The 21,517-nt window shown below is 39.8% G+C and overlaps 1 protein-coding gene across 1 annotated transcript; it reads right to left on the bottom strand.

Annotated features, from left to right (window-relative positions):
* On the bottom strand, positions 1–8,173 carry LOC115688983 (mechanosensitive ion channel protein 10-like). The gene is made up of 6 exons (XM_030614950.2): positions 7,030–8,173; positions 5,945–6,258; positions 1,313–1,436; positions 906–1,199; positions 616–818; positions 1–497 (listed from the first exon to the last, which is right to left on the bottom strand). The coding sequence occupies exons 1-6, from the start codon at positions 7,999–8,001 to the stop codon at positions 221–223; spliced, it is 2,184 nt and encodes a 727-aa protein (XP_030470810.2). The 5' UTR covers positions 8,002–8,173; the 3' UTR covers positions 1–220.
* Positions 8,174–21,517: the final 13,344 nt, after the last annotated feature.

Raw genomic sequence — 21,517 nt, 5'->3', positions numbered from 1 at the left:
TACGCCAGAAAGTACGATTGAATACAGATCTTTATCAGTTTCATTGTGCAAAACATATATTAACACATTCTTTCTTGACATTTTGCTAATAACTTTACGCACACCTCAACATAACTTCAATCCTCATCGTTATCCCCATATATGACATATGAGTAGGCACGGCGTTGTTATAGAGAGAGAGAGAGAGAGAGACAGTCACTACATTACGTCAAGATCAATATCACATGACATTGGCAAATCTTGTAGTGCCAGTGGGCAGGTTGACCTGGGAGAGATGGATCTCCTGAGGCAGGAGATGATACTTGATGTCCAAGTTTTCGAACATTTTCTTCAATTCCAGGATGAGCTCTGACTTCCGGCTGCTCCTCTCACCGTAGTTCTGGTGGTTCATCGTGTGCTGGACGCACAGGCACATCTTCATCTTGTTCACGTTCTCGATCTCCTTCACTATCACCGAGTGCTTCGGGCTCCAATGCTTCGGCTTGCTCTCTATGTACCTGCATGCAACACATTTTCCGAATTAGCATGGCGTGCTTTTCACCTTGTTTTGCCAAGTATTCCACATATATAACTTTCTCGTCACGTATGCAGATCAATGGCATTGGTTATAATTACGATTGTATGGCCTTCTTGAGAGCATTGATGGTGTCGATTGAAGTGGAAACGTCGACGGCAAAATCAATAGTATCGGCCATGTCCGGGCTTCTCCTGAAATTGCTAATTGGCTTCGTGAGGAGGACTGAGTTTGGGTAATAAATTTTCTCCATGTCATACCGCAGGAACACCGTGGTCAGAATGTTCATTTCCTCTACAATCATCTACAGAAACGGAAAAGATAATCCATCAGCTCTTGCAGCGGTTTCAGGATTGTAATTGATCCTTAATTACTATGAGCAAAGTGCCACCTGAATGCCATCGATGACGCAGCGGTCACCGACGTCGAAAGGGTGCATCACGAAGACAAAGATGATGGACTCAAACACGGTCTTGCAGGTGTTTTGGAACATGAACCCCACGAGCAGTAGCTGTGACGTGACAACAAAGATCACCTTGGTTGTTGCCAGCCCCAAGACCAGGAGCGAGACGATGATTATGATCACCACAACGATTGCACTGGCCAACTTGTGCAGCTGTTGCACGGCAGTCTTAGTGTCGTTAAGGGAATGCGCAAGTGCCTTGCGCTCGAAATAGGCGTGCACCTACCGTAATGAAAAGATTGAAGATCGCCAGAATGAGGGTTCATTTAACCTTATTCCTCAATAAATTTCCAAGGCCATACTTAGAATGAAAAAAATCGCGAAAGCATTATTACCACCCAATTTCTGAAGGAAGACTTCGTAATTCTTCCCGTCTCCATTGCACCTTCGAAGAGCGGGAATATAGTATGCACTTCCTCTCTCTTCAGGAACCTCAGTAGATCCTCTTCTTCTATGTACCTGTGTCGTCGGTGATCACATGACGGGCGAGAGATCAGATGTACAACCACATTGGTGTCTCTCGGAAGCAAAAGAGGAGAAAAAGCAATCTTTTTAACATCATGGGTCGTCCAGACTAAATTATTCACTTTCCTTGAGATGAAGCTGTGACCAACATGTATCTACTGATTATGCAATAATCATGGTCAGTGGTCACAGTTTATGCAATAATGCATTGTTTTCTCCTGAGTTGAGGTAGCACATTAATTTGCTTTCTTGGCAATGGCCTACGATTAGCTCAAGTATCTTGCTGCTAGTTGACCTTTTTTATCTAACAAAGGTTTCTAGTCAAACATCTAAATTCAACTGCCAAGCTGATCAAGAGGATGAGCTTGTAAACCTCAGTATACTCATTGCATGCATGTCTTTGCTCTTTGTAATTACCCAATATCCTCTTTTTTCAAATGATAAGGAAGTCACTTAACGTAAATTCCATCCTCAATACCTAATAACCTTATGAGCAAGGTAAAACACGAGACGGTTTTGGTAGGTAACTCAAACATGAGATTGTTTACCCTTGATGATGTAAGGAATCGAATATGCGTCATGCGCCTAATTCACACAGAATTAAGCTACTTTTGTGTTTTATGCAGTGGTACAAAGTCCAAATCCAAAAGTTTTAGCTGATAACTAGTGGAGGAAGACTAGATGAACGTATATAGCCATGAGAACCCATAAACAAACGAACTGCACAAAAAACCAAAAAAATAGAATCCGTGGAGAGGATGGCCTTTTGACTGTGTGCAAGAAAGAAGGAAATCAAAGGGGTGGCAATTCTTTACATGCCACAAGCACGACTCCAACACGAATAAAATTTACTAAAAGAAACTCGAACGATATGACACGGTTAGCTCGGAATTGACCCGAAATTATACGTTTTCAACCATTTTAAATAAGAAAACTTTATAACCATGCTAAAATATTTTGGCGATAAAACGAATAACTAGTATGAACACGATGACACCGTTTGAACTGCCACTCCTAAATTCAACTAAATTACCTGTCAAACCAAGTCTACCCGCACTAAAATAAATCGGTTGGCCATTTTTGTTTTCTTTTGTCTAGGATAACTTACAAAGAAAAACGTATACACAGTTAGACACCAATTTGTGATACAATAGAATGCTTTGTGACGAATGGTGGATACATTAAATCCTCAGGATACTAGTGTTTCATGCCAAGGAATACGATTTTTTCATTCCGATAAGAAAGATAATGTAAAATAGGTAAAAGATTAAAAAAAATCGGTAATTTGTATATTGACAAAAGGAGTTTATAATTTCATAAAAGTGTCGGTAAGTTACCAAAAGGAATTTGGGTGACCATTAACTTTTTTTTATCGATATTTTTTCGACACTTACCAACTTTTTCAGATTAGCAACATAGGAAAGAAAATAAATTTTTCTTTTCGAAAACGGAACCTTAACAATGATGTGAGCATTTTTCTGTACTCATAGTATTTCATTTTCTTTCATCCTATCCACAAAATGCAGCATTTCTTCTGCAATTTCATTGAGGTCTCTTTCTGTATCCGTTACCTTTTGCTCGTCATTGAGGATCCACAAAACTGCCAAAACTAGACAAAAGCAAAGAAGACAAGGGAGGCTGAAAGAACGGGTTTTCTTTCTTTTCCTTGTGGCCATGAATGAGGATCCACAAGTCGAATTCGATTCAAGATCGTGATTGATGATGATGCTTGCGCATTGGAAATGGAATAATATGCAACAGAGATCACGACGAGCTCTAATGGTGGGTGGTAAGTTTGCAGCTTTTTTAGGTCCACTATCAGAATTACTCCATTGCATCACCAATCAATATGGCGCAATGTGGAAGTCCAACTTGTCTTTTGACAGACACATTTATGGACAGCCACATGGCAAATATGTTGTTTTTCAACCTGAAATTCCCTCGTCGACAAGGACCACAGGGACGACGACGACGACGGCGGCGGCAACAAGCTGAAATCTAAGGCCTGCCTCTGGTGGAGCTCGACCGAGCTCCCTAGATCTCAGATTTAGAGGCTCGATCAAGCTTCGAATCTGGATCGATCCTATGTTGACGGCTCAGATTGGACTTGATCTAAGGTCAAAGAGGGTTAATAGATGTTGTAGGTGGCCTGTGTGACATCGATGATCACCATCTAGTCCCTGCCCAACAAATGCAGAGCGGGGAGGGGGAAGAGGAGAGAGATAAAGAGGCGATTGGGTGGATCTTATTGATGTTTAGAATCAGGGAGAAAATAACAACAAAGTCTTTATAGTGACTCTACCCAATTAGAGTTGTATAATATATATTTATAAGAGCGGTTAATTGCAATCAGGGTACAAATAAAAACTTAATTACAAAAAGACCATGTAATACATATAAATTACACATTAATAGATCTACCCCAATTAGGGTTGAGCTCGAGTGTAGGCCACGGGGTGGCCGACGACATTAGGGACAAGGGACAGCACACGAGGTAACTAGGGCATGGAAGAGGAGAGAGAAAAGGGGAAATTATGGGTTTTTGAGTTGATAGTTGGGATATTTTCGGCGGTGTGGTCTATCGCCATGTGCCGCAAATCCCACGGCGGATTCGATGGTTATTGGGAGTGGCTATACCACTTCTCCCCATTTCACGGGAGATGTGACGGTCGAACATGGTCTCGATAAATATCCATCGGTGACTTATGAAAATAAGATTTTCATCAACGGTTGAGATTTGTCGAAGCACAGGGTAAATGATCTTTACCGGCAAAAAGATCAATTTACATCACAAACGACACTATATTAGAATTTCATGTCTTTTAGAAGGAACCTCTAACCCGGCTCTCGTGTCAATCGATTGATCTAATATGACGAGACGAGTCTAGACATTATTCAAAGCAGACTCAAGAATACATACTTACAACAAAAGATGCTGCCCAACTCCGAACAAGAAATGGTGGATAAGGCCCTTCGAAAAGGCTCCACCTGTTGTTTTTTGGTGACGCTCGTCGCTAGCCATCACTGTCAATTTGAGCACTGTGGTAACTAGTGGCTAGCGAGTAGTGACTTGGTGAGACCCCCCACTCAATCAAAGGCGCATGCTACACGTGTGTGTATATCTAGAGAGAGACACACACAAATACATATATATATATATATATATATATGGATTTTTGTTCACTGATTGATAGAAGGGTAAAATTATTCAAAAAATCCTAAATTTATTCACTTTTATCAATTCAGTCTTAAACTTTTTAATTATGTCTATTGAGTCCTAAATATTTTTTCACGTTTTGCCAATTGAGTCCATTTGACCAATTTTGACCGAAAATCTCTTACGTGGATCCCGGCCATCTTATGTGGCACGGTTGATGCTAATATAGACAATTTTTTTATAATATTTGAATTTTTTCAAATTTATTTATTTATTCTTTTCTTTTCTTTTTCCTTTTTTCTTTTCTTTCCTTTTTTTTCTTCCCTTCTTCCTCTAAGCCGATCATCAGGCCTTGGCAACCGGCCAAGGGCAAGGGCCGGCGAGGTCCTCCGGCGAAGCTCACCCCCGCTGCCATTGGCGAGGGTCAGCCTCACCCGCCCTTGGGGAGGCTTGACCTTGCCGTCGCCGCACAAGGTCGACCTCGTTGGTGAGGCTCGCCATCGCCAAGCTAGCAAGTACGGCCTCGCCGAATCTAGCAAGACCGACCTCGCCGGCCCTCGCCTGTGGCCAGTCGGTGACCATCGCTGAGGCCTAGTGACCAACTAGAGGAAGAAGGGAAGGAAAAAGGAAAATAAAGAAAAGAATAAATAATCGAAAAAATATTAAAATATTATTAAAAATTATCTACGTCAACGCCGGCCTTGTCACGTAGTACGGTCGGTATCCACATCAGTGATTTCTAGTTAAAATTGACAGGATGGATTCAATTGACAAAACGTGAAAATGTTTAGAATTTAATTGGCACAATTAAAAAGTTTAGAACTGAATTAGCAAAAATAAAATAAATTTAGAACTTTTTGGATAATTTTCTCTTGGCAGAAGATTCGGCAAAATGAGAGCAACTCGAAAAGAGTGACCGTCTTTTCGTTGTCATGCTCCGCTTTCGGAGTCACATAAAGCAAGAAAACACCTGGTTCGTGACAATTATGTGGCACGCATGGACTGTCTTGATTTTGATACTTTGATCATGTCATGCACCTAGGCAATATTATATGCAGCCATCTTAATGATGTTAAAACCTTGGACGTTTGACGAAAGAAATACATCATGTAATGATGATCAATGATACTTAACTACTGGCGAGCCAAGTGGGGAGAGAAAACATTGCATATTCTCAGCCTACGGGTAACGTGATGGACAGCCAATTACAACTAGTTTACGCATATTCTTGAAGTGAAAACTTGTTTTCTAAGTGCAACCGGTGTCGGTTCTGTCACATATTCTTGAAATGCAATTGACTTGCTGTAACCTAATTTGACGTTAACATTGATCGACAGTCACTTACTTGGCACCGGGGTTGGCGACATTCTTGAAGATCCTGTGGGCGCAGCTCCTGGCCTCCCGCTCGCTGTTGATCTCGGAAGACTCGGCCTTGGTGAAGTCGTCGACGGTTCGGGAAATGGTAGATAGGCCGGAGAAGCGGACGTAGTTGACGAGCCGCTTCACGGTCCAAGCCGTGGGTCGGCCCTTCATGCTCAGTTTCTTCAACTTCTCCATGTCGATCTTCCTTGACCCGAACCTCGTCGACTTCGTCACCATCAGTAGTTGTTGTTGAGCCGGCACATCGCCTCGCAACCTTGCCGGCAGAGACTTCGACACCTAGTTGAACCAAAGAGGTCACTAACTAGAGCATTCTCAGATAATATTGAGTATATAAATTTTCAACTTAACTAATCTTCATGGGTGCGTGAAAATAATCTCCACGACACGCATCGTGTAAGTATTCATCACGGGGTTAGAACTTGGCCCTGATAATTAGAAGTAGAATTAATGGTGACTTTTATTTAAAGTCTGTTTAGTATAACTTTCTTGCAACAATTTTATCCGTAAAATATAGAAGTGCTATAATTTTTATAAAGCGTCCGAAACACACTTTATATCGTGCAACAGCTCCACATATTTAGCACTATACAATAGGGTTTTTTTTTTTTTTTTGGTTTGAAAACTACCTCATCATTTTTGCAACTTCAAAATATATAAAGTACTATAAAAAAAAATTAAATTTGCAGGACTTCACCTCGCAGCATAATTATAGCGTAGCACAGTTAAGGCATAAGCATATATATAGCTAAACTAAAATAACTTGGGCCGACTAAACGAAGGTGACCATGACTCAAAAGACCAAATAGTTCCAAATTGAGTATTCGTGTGTATGATGGGATTAAATTGAAATGGCCAATGGCCTGTTTTGTGTTCAATCTTATGAAAGTAATAGGATATATACTGAAGGGGAAAAAACATCAAATAATTCTTGGATTGAATGATAATATATATATGTGAATCTCAAGTGAAACTGACGCGATGAAAATGTTATAGATAATTTGGGCTCTTATGCACCATGTACATGCAAGAAATCCCAACATCTTTTACCTGCAAGCCGTGCCGGAGCGGAGCCTCCCTCTCCTCCTCCTCCAGTGGCGGGCCGGAGAGCGCGTCGAGCACGTAGTGGTGGAACACGCTCTCCTTCATCCGGTCGAAGAAGGTCGTGACGTGGAATGACGAAGCCAGCACCTTCACCAGCACGATCTTCACCAGCCAGAAGGTGGCCGCGACGAGCACTGCGATGAGGATCCGGAACGCCCGCCTGACCACCTGGTAGTTGCCACCGCGCACGTTCGGGAACATGATCACCCACGCGACGAGCACGAGCCCGAGCCACGCACAGTTCTGGAAGCTCCGCCGCAGGCCGTACACGAAGTAGAGGACCTTCTCGCGGAGCATGAAGTTGCGTTCGATGAGGAAGACGAGGAGCCCCACAGCCCACCCGGAGACAAGGCGGCCGCAGAACAGGACCAGGACCATCACGCACCACTTCCACAGCATGAGGCCGAGGACGGGGCGGCAAGCGAGGGGCTCGATCGTGAGGGAGCAGACGAGGCAGGTGGTGATGATGAGGAAGAGCGTCCACTCGATGGCGGCCCGCTTGTTGATCTTGTTATTCCGGCGCCACCTCCAGTGCTTTCCCCGCTGTTCGTCTTCATCCCCGTCGAGCCATTCATCATCGTCATCGTCATCGTCGGAAGAGCAGGAGGAGGAGGAGGAGGTGGGTTCGGGCGGGGGGTTTAAGGGCTGGAGCTCGTCGGGGCCTTCGAAGATGGTGATGGTGGGTTTGGGTGAAAATGGGAAGGTGGCGGGTTCGGAGAAGCGGGACTTGGGCTTGGAGAAGGCGAGGCGGCGGAGGGTTTTCGTTCGGGATGGGGTTTGGAGGGTTGTTGGTTCGGCAGCAGTGGCCGGAGAGGCTTTGAGCATGAAGTTTGGTTGGTCTGTAGTTGTACTAGTGAATAGGATTACATGGTCGTTGGTGAAGTTGTTAAGGTCAAGCTCTGCCTCTGGAACGTCCATGGCTGGTGCGAGAGAGAGAGATTGTGCAGGTGAAAGATTTGCTTTTGGAGAAGAAGAAGCTTTGGCTTTGTTGTTTCCTTGAAGATGGCAGGGTCATATATACTAATGGCAATTTGCCATTGAGAAGAAGAAAGGAAGGAAGCCTTTGCTTTTGCTGGCTTTGGAGATGTGTCGTTGTATGCGGATCATCATTAGAGGAATTGTAGTGAAAGGAAATACTTATATATTTTACCTTTAATAATCAATACAAAAGTTTAAAGTTAGTTTTTGAATCCCTATCCTTCCGTATATTAAATATCCAATTATTAAAGCCTAAATAATATTTTATATTGAAGATCGACCTAATAGCAATCGAGAAAATTACAAAAAAAGTCATAAATCTATTTGCACTTATCTCAATTCTGTCATAAACCTTTCAATTATGCCGATTCAGTGCTTAACATTTTGACAACTTGCCAATATAGTCCTTCTCACCAATTTTGACCGAAAAACACTGACGTAACAATCCAATCAGCGATAGCCGTCCTACGTAGCATATCGACGCTGACACAAACAAATTTTTTAAAAGAATTTGAATTTTTTATATTTTTCTGAATATTTCCTTTTTATCTTTTTTATTTATTTTTCCATTTTATGTTTTTTTCTTTCCTTTTTTGCCGGTGGCCAGCCTTCGCCTAAGACCCACTGGCTAAAAGGAAAGAAAAATAGAAAAAGAAAAAAAGAAAAGAAAAAAGGAAAAAAATTCAAAAAAAAATTGAAAAGTGTTCAAGTTAGCTTTGGATCGTTAGGTCAGCGTTTTCTAGTCAAAATTGGCCGGAATGATTAAATTGACAAATTGTCAAAAGGTTTGGGACTAAACTAGCATAATTAAAAAGTTTAGAACTGAATTTGCACAAATACAATAGGTGTAAGACTTTGTTTTGTAATTTTCCCAATAGAAATTTTATACCTATTATAGGATTCTCTGAATCTCCCTATATTCGCATCGTGGAAAATGTTTCCACCTCAAAAAATTTTCCTCTAAACAATCACTATTTGATTTGATTACATGTTTAAGTGTAATCTAAATGGAAGAGGAAAAGAAAAAAGCAACACCTATACCCTCTCTCCATCCACTCCGTGCCCCCAACCCTCATCGCTAATCAACAATTAGATTCCATTTGTTTCGAAGAAAATAAATTATTTTGAAAATATTTTCCTAAAAATGATCGCTTGTATCGCTTGAAATAATTAGTCAATGAAAGATATTTTATTATTAACAACTATTTATGAATAAAAAATTTTGTGGACAATGAAAATGTCGTATGTTTATTCATTTATGTAAGTGACACAAGAGATTATTTTTTAGAAAAAGATTTTTAAATCATTCGTTTTTCGCAAAACTATTTAGCTAGAATTTCTCTTGCAATGAAATATCTTTCGCCGAAAATCGCTCTTCGATCTTTTATTGAAGAAGACAGGTTCTGCGCCAACTTCGAACATGAAATATCACAAGTCGTAATGAAATCAACAACTCAAATTCAAATGGGGTTGTACAAACACAAACCGTGCTGGAATTTAATCAACGACGAGGTCTGGAAAATACAGACTTTATGAAGAAACCGAACGTTGAAAAATTTATGTCGAAATTTAATAGACAATAAAGCTTGAGAATGCAAAGATATTACGTCGGAATTTAATCGACGACACAACACCCAGGATAAAGATACATGCCAGAAATTAATCAACCACACGAATATGGGAACTACAGCTAAGAAACACGCAGAAATTTAATCAACGACGCAAGTCTGGAAAATAAAAGCACAATGTTGTAAAGTAGAGATAACTGAAAGATTGTAAATTTATTTAATTAGTGCGGGGGCTCTTCAGTAGATGGGCGATGGCATTTATAGTGGTAGTGCCATAACCGCTTTTGAGCAATTTCCACTGGTTGTATCCGTGTTCTTCCATCTCTAGGAATTTTGTGCCCATATTCTCATGACACCAAGATCTCACTCTCGGACGGTTGCTCCTTCAAAAGCACATGCCAATTGTTCCACGATCTCAATTGCTTTGTCCTCGAGTGACTTCAAACTAGTTACCATATCTAGACATTCCTTATGTATTTGGTTTTCTTATAACACCTTGATAGTTTACCGATCATCACTTGTCGATCGTTGTTAATTACCCGTCGTCATATATCGACAACTGATTGGTGGTGACTATCAACATGCGCGAATATCGATATCGATCCTTGTAATCATCAACAATGCACCACGTGCATAACAATATCCATGCAATAGTCACATGCTCATCCATGTCGACGACTTGGGTCTGCTTCTTTTTTGTGTAAATAGAGACGAACTAGTTTCATTGCTCTATTGGGTCCACCGCCAGCCGGCTCTCCCGTTGCCTGTAAAAGCACCACCACCAACACCCACTATCGCCTCCACCAGCGCGCCACCAACGGCCACTACCATCACCGCACCGCCCTCCCACCCCCACCTTCTTTTCTCTCCTAGATTGAGGTCACTATAGAGTCAATGACCCATGATCTATATCATCCAAGGCAACATCAATACTCGATCACTAGAGAAATATAGGCGTTGCCATTCGATAACTGGCATCATGTGGATTGGTGCTCATGATGTGCCTGTTGATAGTTTTTGAAATACAAACAATGAAAAGATATGAATGTGTAGATCAATATATAAGTGCAAAGCGTCTAACCTTACAAATGAAGACCATGGGCTAAGTGGACTAGATTCTACGGTACTCACGTGCAGGTGCGCGATTATTAGGTGTACTTAGCACATGAAAAGTTAAACCCTCTTGAAACAGTATATCTATCCACACTAAACTTTCGGAGGGTTGTATCCATTCAAGCATAATTTTTCAATATTATAAAACCAACGTTTCTATTTAATAATTTTCACATTTCAATTTTCTTTTCTTTCTTAAAAAATACAACATTTATTCTCCAATTGTTTCAATTTTTTTATTTGGTATTTTCATTTTAAGAATTTGTTGTATTTTGAAGGATTTTTGTGAGTAACCATTAACAACCTTATGGGGCAAACAATTCTTTAAAGATAGTGTATTCACACCTCAATGTCCGATTTTATTCTTCCTTATCATCATATCTAACGGTGCCCAAAGACGACAACGGGAGAGTTGAGGTGAGAACAATGTAGGAGACGAAGGAAACAAAGTGCTAGAAAAAGGATTGCTTCAACCAAATCGAAAGTTAAGTTTGCCCATCCTAGGAAAAAAAAATTCTAGATCTGCTTTACGGTAATCCCTATCTTAGCCTTTATTAAAGTACTCTAAATGTACACAGGAAAACCCTAGATACAAAAAAGGATCACTTTAGCCTCCTCGAGGCCCTGTTATGCACTAGGAAACCTCGCGCCATGGTGTTAGATATATTTAGATTATTTATGATATCTAACACCTACACCTGAAATGTGTTGCTAGTGCTCTTGTTCTTTACTTTATTATCATGGTTTTACTAGGAGGCGTCATTACAAGGCTGCTTATACTAAATTTTCCTACGGAGGAGTTAGAAGCACAACCAACGACGTGGGAGTAGTTATACAGGTAGAGTGGAAGAGATGACCATTGCCACCAAGAAAGAAATTTTGTGAGGGAAACTACATGTCCATAAAGAGTGAATCAAGAGAAGAAGTAGGGGTGAGCATGGTTCGAGGTTCTATCCTAGAAGCTGAGAACCTGACCAGTGAGAACTTATAAGTTCCAGGTTCCAAAAATTGAGAACATGTTTCGATGGGTAGTTTTCAGGTTCTAGGTAGATGGAACCTGAAACATGGAACTTGAAACATAAATAAGCTTTTTGTGTTTTTTCTTGGTCTATATCTTTGCGTGATCATATGGTGTTTCATGGCGTTAGATGATGAGTGTATAATTTGGAACCACTAATCTGAGCTTTTATTTTATAACTTGTTAATGTTTCATATTTTTCGTATGTCTAAATATAAGTTATGGTTAGTAAATCATAGCAGCAAGTGATGGTCATCAAAGGTGATGATTCATTGTAATTATTCAATTAATAATACAGGTGAAACCTGGGTAGTCGTTGGAACAGATCTAAAATCTATGATAGGGTAGGTTCCAGATTCTAAAAAATGAGGAACATATTCTCATGGGTAGGTTCTAGGTTTCACCTGTACGAAACATGGAACCACTCACCCCTAGTATCAATTCACATAATGACTTCTCATTTTAATTGTATTTATTTGAACCGTAATGCCATGAAAACTAGTCTTTTGTATTCTCTTTTGTGAATGACAAGCTTGTTCAGTATTGTTGCGTTAATTTTCATTTTGAAATAAAAAAAAAAGAACCTATTAGACCTTGACACCTGTGACGGGTAAGTTCTAGGTTCCAAGTTCCAATGAATAAGTTTCAGGTTCCAAAAAATGAGGAATCTATACTCAAAAGTAGGTTCTAGGTTCCAGGTGGAACCTAGAACCTGGAACCGCTCACCCCTAAGAAAAAGAGGGCGCGCGCTCACCATGCCGAAATCACGCTAAAATTTGTCTTTTCGACTTCTCATAATCTATGACACGTTGTTCATGCGACATACATCTCATCTTACACGGCACTTAAATTCAGGAATCACTTACTTTTCATTGACTTGCTATATCAAGCATATATCACCATCTACTATCGCATCGGGTGAATTCAATACTAGATGCCTATTGTCGGGATCATGCATTGGAGCTCTATGCGAGATCAGTTCTAAAGGAGAGATCTACCTTCCCACGAGATCGGTGGTAATTAAAAAGGGAATATGTCTCGCTATGTTCAATTGTATTTTCTTTTACGATTTTAGTGCTCGCCAAACGGGTGTCCAAGGTTGGCAAACTATAGAGCGCCTATGAAAAAAAATGCACTTTTTTATTGCGAAAGAATTTTATTAAGTGGCCATTTTGATTAAAAGGTGGAAGCTCATTTAATTATTAGGGTTAGTTTTTTTATCATGAAAAACCGTTTTCAGAATATTGTTTCCAAACTTTTCCCATTTTAAATGACGAAAAACTACTCGATCGATAGAAAAAAAAACTTTTTTCATAAACTAAAAAAGACAAGTCTAGATCGGAGAAAACGACTTCCAAATCATTTTCCCATCTTCTTGGCTTTCTCTCTCTCATCAGTTTGTTTCCTTTTTTTTTTTTGTCGATAATTCTCATCAGGTTTTTTCATAAATATTTTCTATCATCTCATAAATATACTTCATTAATGATTATGTTCTAACTTCCCAAATAACACCATATTATTTTCTAATTTCTCTGCAATCCTTGTTATTTTGATAAAATTACATAACAAACAAATAAGATATTGATTCCAGATCGTTAGTCATTACATGTCAGTTTTAACGATACCAGCCATCTTTAGTAGATTCACTTATTATCAAATACCATGAAACCAAATTTTCAACTTGGTTTTAGCACAAACAATCACTAAAAAATGGTTTACTTTCTTTGAAATAAAATTTCCTAAAAACATTTTCCAGCGGCAGGAAATTTTCAATGAAACAATCATAGCCTTAGTTAAGAACGATCTTATCAGCGAGTGCTTTCAAGTATTTGTTAACCATACATTGAAAAAAGAATGTTTTCAATTTCAATGCAATGTTTACACCTAAAATGACAAACTTTCTTTATTTTGGACATTTATCAACAAGATCCAATTGCTAATACTCTAGTAACATAAATCATCATGGTTCAATAATCCATTAGGAGTGCCTTTCGCTTTCCTTCTTTTCTTTTCTTTTTTATTAGGACATTCGACTTTCTCTTACTCCTACATATGTGCAGACATGTCCACACGTGTGTACAGAGTATAATCAAAGCTATATACTAAGTTTTACCGGGCGGCTACCGGCATAAGAAATAAGTTACACACTCGTTGTTGTTGGGTGATCGACGTATCAATTATATTTAAAAGAAAAGAAAAAGTGAATGGGACAATTCTTAAATTAACGCATTCAACTTTCCATTAAATTTACTGAAGTGGACGGTGAAGTGGTGGTGCTCTAGAGATGATGTAATTGATTTTCTATTACCTGGTGCAGTCATTATGTACGCCCTTTACACGACCATTCGATTTTTGCAGGAGAACACGTGTTTATGTTCATCTTGGCCCTTCTCCATATTTTAATTGACGAATGATCACGCGTGTAGTAATTGGAAGGATTAGGCACTAAAATTCAGTGATTAGCTAAGATGTTAATGTTTCTCGAGCCCTAATAGATTTTGCACACTACAAAAAAACACCGGATTAGCGACGAAATTTGCGACGGAAAATTTGGAAAAATCCGTCGCAAATCGAATTTGCGACGAATTTTGCGACGGAAAAAATTCCGTCGCTACTAGGTCGTCGCAAAATTTTGCGACGGAAAATTTAAAAGTTCGTCGCAAAATTGCAACGAAAATAAAATCGTCACAAAATTCGTCGCAAAATTAGTCGCAAATTAGCCACGAATACAATCCGTCGCAAATTTGCGACGAACGCTATCTGTCGCAAAATTCGTCGCAAATTTCGTCCCAAATTTCGTCCCAAATTTCGTCGCAAATTCGTCGCAAAATTTCGTCGCAAATTTCATCGCAAAATTCGTCGCAAATTTCGTCGCAAAATTTGTCGCAAAATTCGTCGCAAAATTAGTCACAAATTAGCCACGAATACAATCCGTCGCAAATATTTCGTCGCAAATTTGCAACGAACCGTCGCAAAATTCGACGCAAATTTCGTCGCAAATTTCGTAGCAATTTCGTCGCAATTTCGTCGCAAATTTCGTCGCAAATTCGTCGCAAAATTCGTCGCAAATTTCGTCGCAAAATTCGTTGCAAAATGTATTCGTCGCAAATTAGCGACGAACCGTAATGATCGCAAAATTCGGCTTAAAATATTCGTCGCTATTTTTACATCATTTCGGCCATAAATTCTTGTCCATATCAAACAAAGGAGACAATGACATATAATTGAAACAGAAAAACGAACAAATCATAGATTCTGACAAACCAGCCACAATGACATATAATTGAAACAAATAACTGAAGGAAAGTTGCAGAGTCTGACATGATGCTATTTGATATCCAATCTTACAATATTCAAAACATGAACTAAGAGACGGGACAACCATAGAAGACGCAGAAAAACCATACACAAGAAGACGCAGCTTTGGTACGATGGCAAGACACCAAAAGTAGTCACTTTTGTCGAAACCTGAGGAAATGTCGATACATAAATCACCCGAATATAAAAGAAGCGTTTATGCATGGATGTGGAACTAGGTGTAAAATAACAAGAGGGTTAACAAAAATACGTTTCGGACGAACATAAATGTTCTTACATATGAATATGAGTGAAATTATGAAAAACCAAGATTATGAAGCAAGCTTACCCCCGATTTTGAGAATTTTAACTAGAAAGTCTGGAGAAAATCATCATCATCATCATCATCATCATCGTCATCATCAGCATTCTCGGCATCAATGTGTTGGTCATCATTGTGCCCATCACCTATTGGATTGGCTGGAGGTACAGGAGGATCGCCATAGCGATTGAGGTTAAGGTGTCGCATAACGAGTCTCATTTGTTGTTCCAAGTTATTTATTTGTTCATCCTTCTGAACAAGTAAATTATTCAGACGATGCACTTCTTGGGTCAATTGCTCGTCTTGTCGTGACCTCCTTCGACCGGTCAGATGGATGATGAACTTCCAGGATTATTCGGCATGTACATCCTTGACAACGATCCCATCCCAAATATTTTCCCTTTTTTCACCCCACCCGTTGCCTCCATCCATAATGCCATATTATCAACTGATGGCCCGGACTCAGGACAATCATCACTACCACTAGCACTGCTCATTAAAAGTTCATCATATTTTTCCTACATTAACAATGTAGACGAAAATAAAATCACTATATATATATATATATATATATATATCTACCATAAATATTGAAAGCATTCACGGTTTTCATTATAGTTTACATATAAACCAAAGTATAACCTTACATACCTTAACAGCTTTTGCTCGATCGCCAGTCCATGTCTTATCTTTCTTTTGAAATGTGCATTCAAATGTAGCTGCAAATATCGGTTCCGTCCCCAATTCTTGTGCCTACAAAATGTAAACATGAGTAATTGAATTAAATTAACTTATAACTCATTTAATAGACTTACCAGTCGTTTGCGATGCTCCGCAATGTTGATAGAGCCCCCAGCATATGTGGCTGACCCATCACTAGAACTAGAAGATCGATTCTTCTTATTCTGCTCACAGAGTTGCCGACTCTGTTCAGATGCCCAAAATCTGTTAATTGCTGCCCAATTGTCAGCTGTAAAGAAAGACGGCTTCACTTGCTTGATCTTCGCTCTATTCATGACATTTCGCATAAAATCACCGTTTTTCTTATCGAAAATTCTTCTCACTTCATTGTCTTCCGCTTCCTCCCACTTGAACTTCCGCTGCAATGAATAAAAACACAAATTGAAAGTTATTATGATGATCACATATCTATAACCATGCATTAGACAAATATAGACAGATTTTGTAAAGTTCATGTCGGGGAAAATATCTGGTCCTTTAGGCATCGAAAACTACAGAGTTGTTCTGGTCTCTTTACATCATTCTTGACCATCAATATACTACACCAAACTTAATTGGTGAGAAAATAAAATATGTAAAACTTACCTTGAACTCATTCCACCATATTTCTTTCACTTCTTGTGGAACACTTCTGTAAGTAATATACTCTCACATCCAAAAGTTTCTTACTAATTTGTTCAATTCCCTCACAACAGACGGAGCATCCGTGAATCTACAATCATACGGATATTGTGCAACATCGACAATTCAGTTGACATCAATATCTAAAGCCCTAAATATTACATATACTAAAATAAAAATAAAGTACTTACGAATCTCCAAATGGGCATATGAAGAATCGGTTATCTTCTTGATCTGTGTTTCCGTCAATATTCGATTGTTCCGCCGAATAATGGGGTGGAACGGAAGGAGAGGGAGCTAAAGGAGATTGAACTGGAGGAGAGATCAGTTCGCATGTGGCCAAGTCCCGTAACATGTTGTTGAGTGCTAGAGGAAGGGCCAACGTGTCCATATTGTGACGGACCATATTGTGGTTGAGGGTTAGATGACGGGACAGGGGAAGAGGAAAGGGCCGGGGACGAGAACGAGGAAGAGGCTTGTCTTCTATACGAATGACCTCCACGTTTATACTGACAAGTAGGAAGGTTATGCGAATATGTAAAGAACTATTGACACGTATTACGAACACATAATGATGTACATAACAAAGCTTACCATTTTGATGGAAAGACTGAGAAAATATTTCCTTGAAATGAGCTAATGTCGAGTGCTTATGACGTGTAATTTCCTACGAACAAATATACTATGAATCACATTCATTTTGATACGAAACATCAATATATGAGCACGATATGGGTGGCCACAGGTATCAAACATCACTATATGAATCGCATTCATTTTGAATAAATTTTTTGACCACGTACAACAATTTAAATTTCACTTGAAAGTGGGTGGACAGTATTCTAAGTCATTCTCAGAAAGTTTTGTAAGAGAAAAATTGTTATTATTGTTAAATTTTTTTTGGGACCTAAAAAAGAAAAATTTCACTAAAAGTTGGTGGCCACCGATATTCTAAGACATTCTGTAAAGTTTTGAAATTTTAAAATTTTTAGAATTTTTAAATTATTATTTTTTAATATAAAATTTTTTCCGTGAAATAAAAAAAATTTTCCATACTAAAATTGGGTGGCCACAGGTAGTCTAAGCTATTAGGTAAAGTTTCCAAAATTTTTGTCCTTCTTTATTTTAATAATTTTTAGGGCACGTTAAAAAATTAAATATAACTAAAAGTGGGTGGCCACGGTATTATAAGCCATTCCGTGAAGTTTTGAAAATTTTTAAATTCTATTTTTTTTTGGCCACCTAAAAAAATTTAAATTTCACTGCAAGTTGATGGCCACATGTTTTCTAGGCAATTCTATGCAGTTTTGAAATTTTATATTTTTTTAATTTTTTTTTCACCAAAAAAAATAAAAATTTCCCTCACAATGGGTGACCACATTTATTTTAAGCCATTTTATAAGGTTATGAAAATTTTTAATATTTTAATATTTTTTGTCCCGGAACGTTAAAAAATCTAAATTTCACTAAAAATGGGTGGTCACTTTTAATTTTTGCCATTTTGTGATATTATGAAATTTTAGTTTTTTAAAAATTTTAAAAAACTTTTACGGTCAAATTTTATATTTGTTGCCAACATATACCGTTTTTTTAATTTTCCGTAATTTTTCATGATTTTTTATAGAATTGTTCAATTTTCAAGTATTTTCTGTGAAAACGCTTAATCAATCGCCCTATCGTCATTTAACGCTTAATCATCCACATAATAGACAAATTAACCAGTCGACCATCGATCAAAGCCACATGCAATCCCGAAATCGACCCGTAACTTAGCCAACGAAAAGTGATCCTAAATAATCCCTAAACAAGTCCGACTAATTACCTAATTATACTAACTAGGGTTTAGGGAGTTGCTTACTTGGTTCAAGGACAACAAAAACCGACCGATCGAACAGGTGGCGGTCCCGGCGCGAGCGTGGGCCCAAATGGTGACTAGTCGGCCGGGTGCTCGGCCACGACCGAGCGAACGACGGCGGAGCTCGGCGACGCGGCGGTGTCGGTCGGCGACAGCGTCGAGGCGGCGGCTTCAGCCAGCGGCCCGTCGGCCGGAGGCCAGGAGGGTGGCCGCAGCGGCCGCACGGCGGCGCGGCGGTCGGGCGGCAAGCAACGGTGACGACGTCGGCAGTAGCGGCGGCCGGCCGGCGTGGCGGTTCCGTGCTCCTGGCGAGGCGGCAACGGGGCGGGGCCGCTCCGGCGAGCCTCGGCCGGCCGATGGTGGCGGCGACGGCGACGGCGGCGGCCGCGGGACGACGGCGTGGGGCGGCTCTCGGGCGGGCGAGCGAGCGAGGCGGCTGGCACGGCGTGCGGCTGGCTCTGGCGGGCGGCGGCGAGGCTGGACCGCCGCTTCTGGACGCAGCCGAGGGCGCGTGAGAGCGAGGGCGGGGCGAGGCACGACCGTGCGGGGCGGGCGACGGGCGGGGGGATCGGGGCGGCTGGCCCGCCATTGTAACTCCTCAATCAATGGTTGCATATAAACATCTATCAACTTTTTCGGATTTTGCGGCCTCACGATCAATGTCGAAACATATAAGGTGTCTTCATGCACATACTGGTGGAAGATTGTACGGCGTTAAGATAACGGCCAACATGAATAACTTTTTCCTATTTTCCCAAATGGAGCAAATCCATCGGCACAGAGACCTAACTCGATGTTCCGAGGCTCCATCACAAACTCGGGTATGTTCTATCAAAATGTTGCCATGCCTCCGCATCTCGAAGGATGACACATTAGACCCTCTTCTGTTTCATGATTTGCATGCCAAGTCATGTGTTCAACAAGGCTTTAGACGCATAAAGCCTTTGCAATCTGGGATTAAGGGCGGATAAAACATTTGCTTGCATGGTCTACGCTTCGATTACGACCCGGCCTCCCGTTAATCTTGTACCTAGGTTGGCTACAGAATTTGCAAGATTCTGCATTTTCATCATCTCTCCAATATATCATACAACCCATACTACATACATCAATCCTTACAACCGGAAGACCTAAGTTATCCACTAGCTTTTTCATATCATAAAAATCACTTGGCATGATGTTATCACGAGGCAATGATTCTCGCATTACTTCAACAAAAGAGTTGAAGCAATCCGCAGACAAATTATGCTCTGCCTTGATATTTAATAGTCGGGCTATCACCGATAACTTAGTGTGGTCCTCACAACCTGCCCATAAAGGTTCATCTACCGCTTTCAACACATCTCGTAACCGATTAGATTGAAAAGTTTCATTATAGACATTCTCATCAAAACCCGTTACTCCTATATCTTCCAACTGTGAAGCGTGACTAGTACCCACTTGTTCACGTGTAGGAGTAAAACTAGTACTTGCATGATTTGATTCTGTGACAAAATTATAACTAGCTGCATCAATCACCATCCTCTCGTATGAGTTTAATTGCTCATAATAGCCACATTCTTCCTTAACTGAAAATTGGTCACTTCTTCCATATCCTTCATCAGATATAAATGGTTCACCATGGGAAGTCCAATTATAATAGTTCAGACTAAACCCAAATCTAGTAAGGTGTTCTCTAACTTGATCACACACAAGAAATTTACCATTACCGCACTTTTTACACGGACACCTTAACTTATTTCCATCCATGAACTCATATTTACTACTAGCAAAGTCTAAAAATAGTTCCAACCCAGTACGAAACTCATCTGTCAATCCTTGACATCCGGGTAAGTTCTTATTATACATCCAAGCCCTTTCTCTTTGCATTGTGTCTGTATTAAAATAAAAAATTTTGGTAAAATATTTAAAATATCATATCTATTGTTCTTAATTAAAACCATAAAATTTTGGAAATTATAATTTTTGTTATTCACGCAACAATTAATATGAAATTGCAAAAATAGAAAAAATTACCATGTAAAGAAGACTTACCTAAATATTTGACTAAAATATTGGTAGGAGAAAGTGGTCAATTTGATGAGAATTGCAACGTCCACTTGGATTGCGAGACCTTCAATTAGACACATACCCAAAAAAAATAATCACTTAAGAATCATTTTTTAATAATTTTTAATGTGCGATGGAAACGGAATTCATCCCTCGCAAATTTGCGACGGATCCTTGATTCCGTCGCAAATTTGCGACGGAATTTTCATTTATTCGTCGTAAATTTGCGACGGAATTAACTTTCCGTCGCAAAACGGCGTGGCCGTTCGGCCTCATCCAAAGGCCGGCGAGGTGTCGCCAGTCGCCGGTCGTTAAACGAGTGATGCAGATACGAAAAAAAAACAAACATAAACATATATAAAATAAAAGAAATTATAATTCAACGATGAATAGTCACGAAGCTAGCTATGATACTTATCGGTACAAAAGCTTCACCGAGATTAATATGTGCGTGCGCATTTTGCTGATTTCGAGACATATGAAAGAGGGAGAAAAGCGAGAGAGAGCGAGAGAGAGAGAGAGAGAGGGTTGGAATATCACGGGCTGATAAACTACAAATTTGCGACGGACGTTCGTTTTCGTCGCAAATTTGCGACGGATTTGGCGACGGTTTTTTTTCCGTCGAAAATTTGCGACGAACTTTTTGCGACAGATTTATTTTCCGTTGCAAATTTGCGACGAACTTCTTTCCGTCGCAAATTTGCGACGGTTTTTTTTCCGTCGGAAATTTGCGACGAACTTTTTTTGTCGCAAATTTGCGACGGAATTAGCGACGGTTTTTTATTTCCGTCGCAAATTTGCAACGAATAAAAATTCCGTCGCAAATTTCCGACGGATTTTTCATCCGTCGCAAATTCTGTCGCAAATTTGCG

This window comes from Syzygium oleosum, unplaced genomic scaffold (assembly GCF_021117445.2).
Source record: "Syzygium oleosum isolate NSW1041296 unplaced genomic scaffold, Sole_v2.1 Sole_v2.14, whole genome shotgun sequence".
NCBI lineage: Eukaryota > Viridiplantae > Streptophyta > Magnoliopsida > Myrtales > Myrtaceae > Syzygium > Syzygium oleosum.
Note: the sequence above shows the minus strand (reverse complement) of the source record. Positions and strands in the feature narration are given on the sequence as shown.